General features: G+C 40.3%; 1 protein-coding gene across 18 annotated transcripts in view; it reads right to left on the bottom strand.

Annotated features, from left to right (window-relative positions):
• The window catches only part of MYCBP2 (MYC binding protein 2), a 276112-nt gene extending 261640 nt beyond the window's left edge, over positions 1-14472 (bottom strand). For 17 of the 18 annotated variants that reach the window (XM_089899222.1, XM_089899228.1, XM_089899223.1 and 14 more), the window contains exon 1: positions 13802-14402. In XM_089899222.1, the coding sequence (XP_089755348.1) occupies positions 13802-14103 (302 nt within the window). In that variant the 5' untranslated portion in view covers positions 14104-14402. Of the gene's footprint in view, positions 1-13801 lie in introns of all 18 variants that reach the window. The other variant, XM_089899231.1, reaches the window with a different exon arrangement.
• Between the last annotated feature and the right edge of the window lie 808 nt (positions 14473-15280).

Genomic DNA, 15280 nt, shown 5'->3' with positions numbered 1-15280 from the left:
CTGAACAATGAAGTATGTGAAATAAAATTCACCTGGATCAGCTCAATAAATGAATGAAGATGAGAGAGAAAAGAGTCTGTGAACTTGAAAATGGATCAATAAAAATTATCCAATCTGAAGAACAAAGAGGAAACAAATTGACAATAGAAAAAACAGTCAGAGACTTGTGGGACAATCTCAAAAGTTTTGTCATTGGAATCTTAGCAGGGAAAAAGACAGAAACTAGAGCAGAATATTTTAAGAAACAATGGCAGAAAGCATCCCAAATTTGGTAAAAAGACAAATTTATAGATTCAAGAAGCTGAGCATTTTGCAAAGAGGAGAAACTCAAAGAAAATAAAGACTAGATACAACAAATCTAACTGCTGAAGAACAAAAACAAAAAAATTCTTGAAAGCAGATAAAGAAAAATGACATACTACATAAAGGGAAATAAAATTGGAATTACCAAAGGTTTGTCATCAGAAATCATAATGGTGAAAAGACAGTGGAACAACATCATGAAAATGCTAAAAGGAAATAAGCTTTTACTCAGAAGTCTATGTTCCCCTAAAACATCCTTTAAAAATGAAAGCAAAATAAAGGCATTCTCAGAGGAAGGAAAAAAAAAGAGAGTTTATCCCTAGTAGACTAGTTTATAAGAAATGCTAAAGTAAGTCCTCTAAGCTGAAAGGAAATGTAGCATCTTCAGGAATGAAGGAAGAGTAACAGAAATAATAAATATATAGGTAAACATATTTTTTTCCTTTAATTTCTTTAAAATATGTATGACTGTTGACAGCAAAAATTATAATACTGCATAGTGAGGTTTTCAAAGTGTGCAGCCATAACATACATAAGAGCTGTAACATAAAGGAGGGAGTGGGATGTAGCAGAGGGGAAAAAAAATCATCTGTATGTTTGTAAGGTTTCTCTATTTTAAGTGAAGCAGTACAATAGTAACTCTAAGTAGGTTGTGAAAGGGTAGGTTATCTATATTGTAATCCCTAGGGCATTAGAAATTAATACAAAAAGATATAGCCAAAAAGTCCAATAGCTACATTAAAATGGAATACTAAAGAATAATCTAAAGAGAAGGTAGAAAAGGAGTAAGAGAGGAATGAAAAACAAAGAGGGAAAGAGAAGACAATAAAATGGTAGACCTAAAGTCAACTATATCAATAATTAATTACATTAAATATTAATGGTCTAAACTCTCCAAATAAAAGGCAAAGATTGACAGAATAGATTTAAAAAAAAAAAAAAAAGCAAAATCCCATGTGTACTGCCCAAAGGAGAGAAACTTTAAATATAAAAACATAGATAGGGCTTTCTTGGTGGCGCAGTGGTTAAGAGTCCGCCTGCCGATGCAGGGGACACAGGTTCATGCCCCGGTCCAGGAAGATCCCACATGCTGCGGAGTGGCTGGGCCCGTGAGCCATGGCCGCTGAGCCTGCGCATCCGGAGCCTGTGCTCCGCAATGGGAGAGGCCACAACAGTGAGAGGCCCGTGTATCGCAAAAAAAAAAAAAACATAGATAGATCAAAAGTAAATGGACAGAAATAAATTTACCAGGCAAACAGTAAGCCTAAGAAGTCTGAACAGGCTATTTTAATATCAGATAAAGTAATTTCAAGACAAAGAGTCTTACTGGAGATAAAGAAACATGTATCATAATGAAATAAAAGAATAATTCATCAGGAGGTTTTAACAGTTATACAAATACATGTATATAATAGCAAAGCCCCAAATATATGAAGCTAAAACTGACAAAATTACAGGGACAAAGACAAATCCACAGTTACAATGGGATATTTTTAATACCCCTTTTCAGCAACTGATAGAACTAGACAAAAAATGAGTGTAGACATAAAAGAGCCGAACAACACTATCAACCAACTTTAACTATATGACATTAATAGAACTCTACATGCAAAAATGGCAGAACACATATTCTTTTCAAGTGCACATGGTCTAATCACGAATGTAGACCATATCCTGGGAGATAATGCGTATCTCAATAAATTTTAAAAGACTGAAATTATATAAAATGTCCATTGGAAAGTAATAATAATATACATTAAAAAATCAAATATATGAGGGTTAAATAAAATAATTCTAAGCAAGGCATGAATCAAAGATGAAATTACAAAGAAAATTAGAAAATATTTTAAGTTAAATGACAAAGAATATACTGAATATAAAAATTTGTGGGATACAACTAAAGAAGTGCTTAGATGAAAATCCATCACTTTAAATACCTATATTAGAAGACAAGAAAAATCTAAAATCAATGACCTAAGATTCCATCTTAAAAAACTAAAAAAGAAAAAACAGAGCAAAGTAAAAAAGAAGTAAATTATAATAAGAGGAAAGTCAATGAAATAGAAAATAAACCAATATTAGAGAAAATCAATAATGCCAAAAGTTGATTCTTTGAACTTATAAACAAAAATGACAAACTTCTAGCTAATCAAGGAAAAAAGAGAAAACACAAACATGAAGAATGAAAAAAGGATTATCCCCACAGACCCCCACAGACATTAGAGAATAATAAAAAGAATGCTATGAACAACTTTATGCCAAAAATTTCAACAATTCAAATGAAAGGACAAATTTCTCAAAAAAAAAAGTTACTGAAATTCACATGAGAAATAACAAAAAAATCTGAATATCCCTGTATCTATTAAAGAAAATGAATCTGTCAAAAGCCTCCCCCAAAGAAAATTCTAGGACCAGATGGTACCCCTAGTGAGTTCTGTCAAATATTGAAGAAGTAATAAGACCAATCTCATGCAAACTTTTTAAAAATACAGACAAGATTACTAACCAACTGGTTTTCTGAAACAAGGATAACTGTAATACCAAAACCTGACAAAGACATTACCAAAAAAAAGATTATAGACCAATATCCTTCGTGAATATAAACCCCAAAATTCTTAACAAATAAAAGCAAATCAAAGTCAACAATACATCACATATGAGGTTTTATCCCAGGAATGCAAGGTTGACTTACCATTCAAAATTAATTAATTTAATTTTTCCTTTTATTCTCTTAATATATGATCATATTGATAAATGCAGGAAAAGCATTTGACAAAATTCAATACACATTTATGATAAAAACCATAAGCAAAATAGGAATAGTAAAGAACTTCCTCAAACTGGCAAAGGCCATCAAAATATCTACAGCTAATAGTGAAAGACAAAGAGACTACTTTGTCATTGTTTCTCCCTCACATTAGGAACAAGGAAGGATGCAACTTTCACCACTTCTATTCAACACTGAACAGAAGTAGAAAGGTTCTTGTCATTGGAATAAAGGTTGGGGGAGCACAGGGTTATCTGGAGATCAGAAAGAATGATGATATGATTTTACAGAACATCCCAGAGAATCTATAAAACAGTTAAAATTAATCCACAGCATTCACTACAGGTCACCTATTATACTACTAGCATTCACTTGCTTCAAATAAATTCTGGACAATGTTCCTGCAGAATTCTGGTTAGTCTCATTTCCTGGAGAAACTTTCCAGAGGAAGTAAAGTAGGACAAACTACAGCCTCCACCACTGGTTTCAGATGGTTTCAAGGCCAAAACTTATAGTCACAACCTCTTCTCTGCTAGTCATTCTGGATTCCCTTCATCTTTGGCTAGAATTTCTCCTGGTCCAGTTGGCTGATCCTGTGAGGTGGCCATCAGGCCTTTCTCATGTCCATTTACCATTCAAGTTGGAAAAGAAAGTACCAATAGACACCCAGTAGATCACCTGTGTGCCAAACTCCATGTTCCATTGCATAACAGCAGCCCTACCTCCTTCAGATGATCAGGTACATTAGCCCTGTCAAAATGGTGACTCCTTATCTTGGAAAAGAAGCACCAAATCCCACCAGTAGCAGTGTCTTAAAGTATAACAGGACTCTTACAGTGTCTCTGTTGAAAATGTTTCCCTTCGGAGAACCAGGACCTTTTAACCCCCAGTGCTCAGAGCTACAGGGATGGGAAGCATAAAGTCCCCAGTAGATCACTGACAGTGATGCTAAGTGGAGGCATCCCAATTTCCATGTGTTCTTCCTACTAGGAACACTGAAGGATAGGACCTTACGCTCATCATCAGTTGTGCCATCAAAAGACTGTCTTACGGGGGCTTCCCTGGTGGCGCAGTGGTTGAGAGTCCGCCTGCCAATGCAGGGGACACGGGTTCGTGCCCCGGTCCGGGAGGATCCCACATGCCGCGGAGCGGCTGGGCCCGTGAGCCGTGGCTGCTGAGCCTGCGCGTCCGGAGCCTGTGCTCCACAACGGGAGAGGCCACAACAGTGAGAGGCCCGTGTACCGCAAAAAAAAAAAAAAAAAAAAAAGACTGTCTTACTATCTATCAGGTCAGCAGCTTCTGGGCAGTTATGGTGCACAACAGGACAAATGGATGTGTGGGATTCATTTGCTATAAAGTGGGTCCCTTACTCTGCAATGATGTTATGTGGCACCCTGTGCTGATGGATCACTCTGTAAGCCCCCAAATATGGGCACTGATTGAGCCCCGGCAAGTTGCAAAGGGAAACTCATAACACAGAATATGCATCAAATCCAGTCAAAATGAATCACGGTCCTTTCCAAGGCACAAGGACTGGTTGGTATCCTTGAAGGAAAGTTAGTCTCTGCTATTGTCAGGCTGGACATTCATCAGTTCAGTTGCTAGATCAGCACTGATGAACATAAATTCATTACTGGGCCCTTGCGTAGCCATCATCAGTAATTTTTCCATAACCCTTGTAGGCCAAATGGAATAACCTAACAGTAGAGCTTATTATGTAATGAGTTCCAAATAATTAATAAGAATTTACATTCTAACAACTTAGTAGCCATTTGAAAAATTAATACACATAAACTTAAAGAAAAATATTTATATCTCACCTTAAGCACAATTACTTAATTATAGGACACTGCACATTCTGAGTACTGCACAACTTCTCAAACTTGTGCAGATTAAACATGTCACCCTCCTCTTCTCTTCCACACTGATTTCTGTGCAGTGCTTTGTTGTATCACAGCAACAACCAAAAATTCAACTTTAAAAAGATATGACATCATCATGGGCTTCCCTGGTGGCACAGTGGTTGAGAGTCCGCCTGCCGATGCAGGGGACACGGGTTTGTGACCCGGTCCGGGAAGATCCCACATGCCCCGGAGCGGCTGGGCCCGTGACCCATGGCCGCTGAGCCTGCGCGTCCAGAGCCTGTGCTCCGCTATGGGAGAGGCCACAACAGTGAGAGGCCCGCGTACCGCAAAAAAAAAAAAGATACGTCATCATCAAAAGGAGTGCAACAGGATCTAATGTAGAAACCGTGAACTACCTCAAGTTAGTAGTTTGTGACAGATATTTCTGTGTTTCCTTTAAAATTCTGAACTATCCCATGGTATTCTTGTGTGTCTGCTGGGGTGTTTGGGGGTGCCTCAGTGCAGTATGGGAATCAATCTGTGTGTGCGCGCGTGCGTGTGTATATGTGCACTGCAGTCTCTCTCCTCCCTCAGCAGACCCAGCACCTCTCAGTAGGCTTTGTTGTGACTTGACTCTAGTTAGTTATTGGTTTGGTGATAGACAGCAGGGGAGAGGAGAATAGATAGGGGTAGCAGGGGCAGCATAATCTTCAAGTAACTACCCTCTAGACAGGAGAAGAAGGTCACTTCTGTAGGCTCAGAGGGTTCAGAGGAATTTGGGGTTTCAAGGTTTTCCAGTGCATCAACTCAGACGTCCCATCTTAAAAGCCAGGGTCTCATTCCTTCCTAACCAGAGGACAGACACACTGGCTTAGCAGACTTGTTGAGAAATCAACCTGCCCTGGAGCTCTGCTACCCCTGAAATTAAATCTTGGGCCTAATCCTTAGTTTTTTCTTTCCTCCTACTGCAGAAGATGAGTTTCTTTACATGATACCAAAGAAAGAAATTACCTAACTTTCTCATTTTGCCCCAATTACCTTCAGCCTTTCATTGTCTTTCTCCAACCTATGTCACTCACCAAACAGCCATCTGACTACACCGTCCGTATAATTAATAACTCCCCTAAATGTCTCAAAAGCCTAAGATACTGTACCCACAAATACTTTTTATTCTACAGGAATGCCATTCCAATTTGCCACCACTTAAAGTTTTAACAGGTGCACAGCTACAGTGCATGCAAAGGGTTATCAGTATCAGTGCTCCATCTACACCAGTAGCGGGGTTCTTACTACTAGCCAGCCAGCAGATAATCTAGCTCCAAAATTCCATTTTGAAGACTACTTCCTCAGACCACTGCTGATACCACAACTGTCTTGGAAGAAAAAAGGCTCTGAAATGAAGATCTGCACAACCGAAGTACTGGAGAATGCCCTCCAAATCAACGCCTGTGGGAGAGTAAAGGAAGTGAGACTAAACAGAGGAAGCAGTTGAATTGAAATGCAGTCACAGGAAGGCCTCAGCCAATCCATGGGGAGCTCTGGAGTTGCGATGGATCTTCAAAGTTGTCCTACCTTAGGGCAAAAGGGCCAGGCATTCACACCCCCACACAATAGGCATTGGATGCAGGCTGATCCTGAAGAAAACGCAAGACTTTGAGGAAAGCAGGTCTGTTGGCTCACAGCAATGCCTGGAGAGACTCAGTTGCAATCAGTTTTAGCTGCCAATATTCTCAATGGCTGGGGGAACTTGTAACTGAATGGAGGGACATGGGTGATGAACTAGAGAAACCACCACACCACTGCTAGACTATTATACCAGATGGGCTAATGAGGGGAGAAAATGAATCATTTACCCTGCTTTCTTAGGAGGAACTAAGTTTACCACCAGTTGATAAAGGAAAACTCTTCTTTGCAGAAGAGCATCAGCTACTAAAAATTCTATTTTAACAGAAATATAAAAATCATCATTTTGTAGCCCCTAATGAAATTATTGCCTCAGTCAAGGATTATCAAAAGATGCTAAAACCGTTAGGTGGAAGATATTCACAGTGTGCCAAAGTTATTACCCATGATTACCTGCCTAATGCAAATGGAAGAAGCATACATTTACAGAAAAGAGACCTAGTGGGTACCATCTCATCCAAGTAATTCAAGTAACTAGACTGAGCATTATTAAACAATGAGACAACCTGAAAACCTCTGGATGGGATGTAATGTGCAGTACTCAGCATTATATACAAAATATTCTTGCCAAAAAATGTTTAACCAAAACCTGTTGAAGCTTTAAAGCCTAACTTCCATTTAGAGGAAATATGGGGATAGATGACATAAAGGGGAACAGTATCTGGGGTCCTGTCCTTAAGGAGCTAGTTTTATAAGACATTCTAGAAAAGGTAAAATATTAGTGACAGAAAACTGGTCTGTGGTGGCCAGTGGCTAGGGGTAGGAAAAGGGCATTAACTAAAGAAACTTTTTAGAATGATGGAAATATTCTATACTTGACTGTGATGGTTCGGAGACTCTTCAAATGGACACTTAAAAAGGGTGAATTTTATTATATGTAAATTAAACCTTGATTAACCTGTCCCCTCCCCCCAAAACCTGAATATTTAATCTATTCTTGAATGAAAAAGTGAGACTATTCTGACGATTTTTTAAAATGCAAAACTATTTTTAAATTAACATTTTTATTTTCTTTTTAAGCCCAAAGGCAAGATCTTCTTTTATCTTGATCTAGGAAACGAATTCATTTCATATTTCTACTTGCTAATATGCCAACAGAGCAATTTTTGCCTTAAAATGTGTTTATATAGGATTCCATAGATGTAACAGCTATATGAAGCAAATTACTACCTATCCACAAATATACTGATTTGATCCTATATCACTTACTAAAACACTCCTACAATAATGTCTCTTCATAGCTCAAAACTATCAGTGTCTCCTGAATAAAATCTAACTCTTACCTGGCAGTTCAAGCTGCCATACCCTCTGACCAAAGCCTCCACTTCCAGACTGAATTCCCATTGTTCTCCCTCATAACACCTACATTCTAGCTCTAACAGAATTCTTACCATTACCTACACACAAACTGTGCTTTCTCACCTCTTGCTCATGCTTTTGTACCAGCTCAGAATGCCATCCCTTGGTCACAATAGGCTATGCTTTCTTAGTCATTTCATTTAACACTTTTGTAAGTACCTGCCTTTGTACCTTTCACACCCATCCAGACAATAAACTCAACGTAGAAACTGTCTTACAAATCTTTGTAATGCTAATGGTTAGCACCAAGTATTAATCCCGGAATCTTTGATGGATTAACCTCTTCTAACCGAAATTCCATGCATCTGAAGGATGGGCTCAAATAGCATTTCTAACAAGAAAGAGATAAAGAAGCTGAAGGAAGTAAGTGGGTTTAGCTTGGAGAAGAAAAGCCATTTCCCATTTTAACCACAGTCCCCTCTATTGTTTCCACTAACGCTGTTCTTCTACCACTTCAGCCCAGATACCCTGACTGTCTTTATCTCCCAGTCTATCAGTTCCCTCCTGGCATCACTTTCCTTTTTACCATATGTTCAATCTTTGTCACCAAAAACCTTCACTTTCTTTTTTTCTTAGACCTCCAGGCACACTTCAACCTTGAATCAACTAGCAGTTTTTTTCATTTCTCTTCTGAGTGGAAAAGCTTACAACATCATGCTGACTGGAATTTTAAATATGTGATTTTAATAATAATAACAGTAGTAGTAGTAATAGTAATACCACGACCACCAACAACAGCAGCTAACATTTAATGAGCACTTAACAATGTTCAGACACAATGTCCTTTCAATAGCCCTATAAGGATACAAGTAAAGAAACAGACATGGAAATGCTAATTAACTTACCCATTTTAAGACAGAAAAAAGCAGAACTGAAATACTAAGATGGTCTGACTCCAGAGCAGATTTAGCCACCATGCTATGGTTCTTCCCAAATGCAATCAATGCTGTACTACCATTCCCACTAAGAACTGATCAAACATTCTTTTATTCATTTCCTAACAATCCCTTTCCTCAAGCAAATGTTCCAACTTTGACTGATTCATTCCTACAAAAATATATTTATTCAGTCACTGAACAAATGAAATAGTTATTCCCACATTCAACAGTCATTGAGACCAAAACATAAAAGAATAAGACATGATCTCTGCCTTCTCTTTAAGTCCCCAAACTCCATCTGCCCCTTCACTCTCAGTAATCATTAATTAATATTTATTAGCACTTAATGTGCCAAGCACTTTACATATACAGATTCATTCAATCTACAATACGATCCTCATTATTATTATTCCCATTCTACATAGAAGAAAACTGAGGCATAAAGAAAAGCAAAACAAAACAAGTGGGACTACATCAAACTAAAAAGCTTCTGCACAGCAAAGGAAAGCAACAAAAATGAAAAGGCAACCTACCAAATGGGAGAAAATACTCGCAAACCATATACTACTGGTAAGGAGTCAGTATCTAAAATTAAGAACTCACACACCTCAATATCAAAAAACAACAAAAAGCAAACAAAAGAACACAAACAATCCAATTCAGAAAATGGAAACAGGCTCTGAATAAACATTTTTCCAAAAAAAGATACATGAATGGCCAACAGGTACATGAAAAGATGCTCAACATCACTAATCACTAGGAAAATGCAAATCAAAACTACAATGAAATATCACTTTACACTGTTAGAATGACTATTATCAAAAAGACAAGAAATAAAAAGTACTGGCAAGGATATGGAGAAAAGGGAACTCTTACGCACTGTTGGTGGGAATGTAAATTGATGTAGCCACTACGGAAAACAATAGGGAGGATCTTCAAAAAATTAAAAATAGAACTACCATATGATCCAGCAATTTCACTTCTGAGAATATACTCAAAGGAAATGAAAACACTAACTTGAAAAGATATCTGCACCCCTATGCTCACTGCAGCATTATTTACAATACCCAAGAAGCCACCTAAATGTCCACTGATAGATGAATAAAGAAGGTGTGATATATATAATAAATGGGATATTATTCAGCCATAAAAAAGAGGGAAATCTTGCCATTTGCAACACCAAGAATGGATCTTGAGGGCATTATGGTAAGTGAAATAAGTCAGACAGAGAAAGACACATATACCATATAATCTCACTTATAAGTGAAATCTAAAAAAAAAACAAAACAAAACACAAAACTGAACTCATAGATACAGAGGAGAGATTCATGTTTGCCAGACGCAGGGGGTGGGAGATGGGCAAAATGGGCAAAGGGAGTTGAAAGGTACAAAGAAAAACTTCCAGTTATAAAATAAATAAGTCATGCGGATGTAATGTACAGCATGGTGACTATAGTTAATAATACTAGACTGTATATTTGAAAGTTGCTAAGAGAGTAGATCTCAAAAGCTCTCACCGCAAGAAAAAAAAACTTTCAACTATGTGTGATGATGGATGTTAACTTGACTTTATGTGGTAGTCATTTCTCAAAATATGGAATGGTTATGTTGTACACCTACAACTGATAGAATGGTATATGCCAATTATATCTCAAAAATATTTTTTAAGCCAAAAACTTAGGTATAGGAGTTATGTAATGCACCCAAGGTCACACAGCTAAAAAGTGGCAAAGCCAGCATCTAAAACCAGTCCAGCTTCAGAATCCAAGCATTCACTGCAAGGCCATCAAAGTCACTGACACCATTAGGCTGCCATCCCTTAACTTCTCTACCTACACCTAAAACATAATCCATAGTAATTAATTTATTCAACACTGACTGATAACTCACTCGCCTTGTTTTCATTCCTTGAACACAACCTTGTTTCTGCGTCAGAGACTATATTTTCCTAGAACACCATTCCTCTAGTTCTGCCTTCCAATCATTATGACTCAACTTAAATGCCAACTCACAAAGAGACCCATCCTGACCACCCTACCTAAAATACACCCCCAGCTCCCGCCAACTACAAATCATCTATCACGTGCAACTGGGTTCATTTCCTTCCTGGTTACTTACCACTACCTGAAATGATCAGTTGCTTATTTCTCCCCATTGGAGTGGAAGTTCCAAACAGAGTAGAGACCTAGTCTATCCTGCTCACTGTTACAGCTTCAGCACCTAAAACAGTGCCTGGCACACAGTAGGCACTGGATATTTACAGAACAGATGCCAAAAATTGTGCTAGACACTGGGATTACCAAAACGAATAGGATACAGTTCTTAATTCCTAGTCTTTAGATTTATCCTCCCCTTCTATATTAAAGGATGACTAGCTCCTAACGTTTTCTTTAGTGGCTAACCTCTCCACCTGTCATGTTAAACCTGTCCCTGAGATCTCCCTTAGACTTCTCACCATCATTTAGCCCCTCTCTAACTTCTTTAATTTCTCCTTCTCCACTTACTGAATGTTTCCCACCCACCCTCCCATACTCAAATATCCTTCCCTCAACCATCTCCCCATTACCCCAAAATATCCCATTGACTCCGCAGCCACATCTCTCTTCCACAGAATCTTGACCACTTCCTCAAAAGTCATCAGCGACCTGGAAAGTGTTCTCACTTTCTTCAACATTTATCCCTGTCGAGGACTTTCAATCCACTTTCTTAGGACCGGAGGTGCCACTGTCCCACAGTTCTCTTCTTAATTTTTTAAATCTTTTTTCAGCTTCCTTCACTGTCTCCTTTCTCTCACAGCTTTAAACTTGATTCTCACTAGAATTTCACCCTCTATTCTTGCTCCATTCTCTGTCTCTGAAACATTTCATCTTCTCCTCTAACTCAACTAGTGCCCCATACAAATAATTACATCATTCAGTCAGAACCGAAATCCCAGCTCCAATTTCCCCATTCAGAGTTAATAAGAAATGTGACTGAATTCTTAAGCAAATCCTCAATAAAGAATAGCTGCAGGCCAAGACTTAGAAAAAATAATGTGAAGTATAATAAACAATCATGTTCTGAACAAGCACTAGAAGGCAATATCACACAACTTAAGGCTCGTTTCCATTAGTACTTCTTGAAATACAGTACTTGAATTAATTCTTCACTAATTTTAATTGACAGCTTGTACAAAAATTGACCAAACACTAAAAATCATTCATAGACTTTATATATGTGGTTAATCTATATTAATTTTGTCTAAAACAGTTTATACAGTTCTAAATACACAGAAACTGTATTATTACACAAGTATAGTAGTACAGAGTTAAAACAGGGAACATACCAGTCACAAATTATTGCATAAGTCTGGAAACAACACACAAAATAAATTCAAATTCTTTGAGAGGAGTTTGTAAAGATGTACCTATGATGCCATAATATACAGACTCACAGCTCCAAATTATACCTAATCATTAGAGCAAACTGTCTATTGAGATTTTTGTGCTATTTTCAAAAGCATCAGCAAGAAACAGACGTGCCATTGTGGCCTTCAGTTTACATAGCAAAGGGTAGTTAGTTACACACATTTATATCAGTATGATAAAACTACTCAAGTTCCAATCCTGTAAACAATTATACACACGAGAAGAGTGGTTTACCCAGAAAACGTGTGAAGAAAGCTCCATCTTTACAACTCTCTGCAGTGGATAAGAGCCACAGTACATACTGGTCAACCACAAATACCTGACTCACAGCCTAGCCCCTCTCATAATGAGAGAAAACGGCATCTGGTTATTACCGAACAAACTACATATTCAATAAATACAGTAAACTGTAACTTATTTGACAAAATCCTACTATGCTTTCCCTATGTATTGCAAGAAGGTGTGAGAAAAAAAAAAGATGAAGCCAACTCCCAATTACCACTGCCAAAGGTAAGCTGGTGAAACAAGTCAGTCACCATCCTTCAAGGTATGTGGCATGTAAGAGCACGGAAAGGAAAACAACAGGAGAGCCTTAAGCAAAACGACACCCACATTTTAAGAAAATGAAAGTGGTTTAACATCTCCTCCATCGCGGGAGCTGAAGGTGCACCAAGCCTAGGAAGAGATCTAGGAGCTACTCAAATTTTCCAGTTGGTGTCAGTTGATCACTACACCAGCTGTCATATTTTGAAGTTCTTCAGGTTTCCCCTTTTCCCCATAAACCACCCTCCTGCACTCTAAAGCCGAAAAGTGGCAGAGGAAATAGAACAGAAGATGAAGGGAAATGGCCGATGGGACAACAGAACACAAGCACTGCTGCAACCACATCTCTAGAGGACCAAAAGGTCCACTTATCAAAGTACAGCTCTAAAAATCTGTATCAGACAGCTTTCACAGCCACCTAAACCTCCAACTGCATCCCTTTCGCATAAATCTCTTAAATTGAAACCCCATGCCTTATCCTACAGGCTGATTATCTAAAACTCATCCTATATATATGACATTATCCTTAACGGATACCATCACCCCCCTCAGTGAAAGGCAGATTTTTTTTTTACAGTAGGCGGAGAGGTGAGGATGGAATGTCATGAAGGGGTGGGGGGAGGGGTTATGAGAAATCCGTGCAAATACCATTGCGGCAGAGACACTGGGAACAACACTTCCCTCATCGCTCTTGCAAATTCTCTTGGTGCATTACCCTCTGCTCATCTCTCCTCCTTCAACAATACACATACACGTGTCATAACCGACCCGCACCACCACCATTTCTAGCATCACAAGCTCCCCTCCCACCCTCTCTTGCCCCCTACAAAGACAGTTACACACACTTAGAACAGAAACTGCCGCCACCGCACCCTCCTATCTCAATAAGTGATTCTACCACCTAGCATCAAGCGCTTGCTGAAAGACAGCTCAGTGAATACGTATGTAGACAGACAGACACACACACTCGAGCGCACATGCAGCATGTGGCGCAACGAAGGGCACCCGGAGACGCACCTGGAGGCCGGGTGTCCAGCGCTGCTACCCCCCTGGTCCCTGTCACTGAGCGCAGCTGTGTAAATCCTCCGGTAGCGGTCGGCCAGGGCCCGGCCTGACAGCAGCAGCTGGTAGTGACCCCGGGAGTCCGCGGCCGGCAGCCCGAGCCCCAGCCCCGTGGCCGCCAAGGAGCCCTCGGAAACCGGCATGAACAGCGCCCCCGGCGCCGGGGAAGAAGAGATGGTGGCGGCAGGGAAGAATCCGTCCCCACCGGCCCCCGAAGAGGCGGCGGCGGGAGAGGCAGTCGCTGCGCACATCATCATCCTTGCAGCCGCCGCCGCCTCGTCCCCGCGGGACAGGCAGGCAGACACGCGCGCGCACACACAGCCCTTTTCCAACGACGACGGCTCCGGCGGCGGCCTCTCGCTCCACAGCAGGGAGACTACAAAGACAGAGACCTCCTCCTCCTCCTTCTTTTCCTCCCCCCCCCCGCGCTGCCCTCACCACTACTGGGGCCGCTCATCTAACCTCGCCACCCCGGGAGTATGAGGAGGAGGCGGTGCCGCCGCTGCTGCCGCTGCCGCTGCCGCTGCCGCCGCCGCCACCGCTGCCACCGCCTGAGCCACCCGCAATGGGAAGCTGCCGGCCGCACTGGGCATGCGCCCCTCCTCGCACATGCTCAGTCACTTCGGCCCCGCTCCCTCCCCACCCCCTCTCTGCTACCACTCCCTCTGCCTCAGGCCTCTGGGCGTGAGGCCTGAGTGTCGGGCCGGATCTGAAAGAAGGCCGCTTCTCCGGGTTTTACTAGCAACTTGAGGAAGAGTAAGGAAAGTGCTGGGGAGGCTGTCAGCTACAACCAGTCGGCTTCAGGTACTGGGTTCCCTCCAGGTGGGAGAACTGGGACCTGAAAGATAGAGGCCCCCGTGCCCACTGCCAGAGGTTGACGGTACGCACTCCTGCTACCGTTCCCCAAAGTGTGTGCTGCCAGCGGAAGATGTACTGTGAATGGCGCTGGTTGAACTCAGAATTCTAGGCAGAGGAGCCCCGGCGAATCAGAAGTCCCTTTGGCGATCTTAGTTTGGAATTTTTATCATTAGGATTTAAGTCTGTTTAAAATAGTTTTTACTTACGAAAGACAGGGAGTAATTTAGCGCATTCTTTTTTTTTTTTTCTGTGAAAGTAGAATTCCCAGGTATGAGAGTATTCACAAGTCAGAGGCATTCCAAAACTCTTGTTTGTAACGTTTATGTCAGCGCTAAATCTTAATGCAACAGTACTTTTCTTAAATATTCTTTTTTTTTTTTTTTTGACTCCACGCTCACCCTAAGAGGGCACTCTTATCTCTTGACAGTGGTCACTTCATGGCTTATCTTTTTACTCCCTGACTTACATTACTAAAGATAATTCTTGAATATGACCTGAAACTAGTTGTGACTGACTGTGTAACATCTGAAAATGCCATATCTATCAACGATCTTATCACTGTTATGCATAAGAATG

Source organism: Delphinapterus leucas, chromosome 18 (assembly GCF_059928025.1).
Source record: "Delphinapterus leucas isolate spDelLeu-1000000601 "Yukka" chromosome 18, BTC_Dleu_Yukka2, whole genome shotgun sequence".
In the NCBI taxonomy this organism is placed as follows: Eukaryota; Metazoa; Chordata; class Mammalia; order Artiodactyla; family Monodontidae; genus Delphinapterus; species Delphinapterus leucas.
This window is presented reverse-complemented; position numbering and strand designations above follow the sequence as displayed.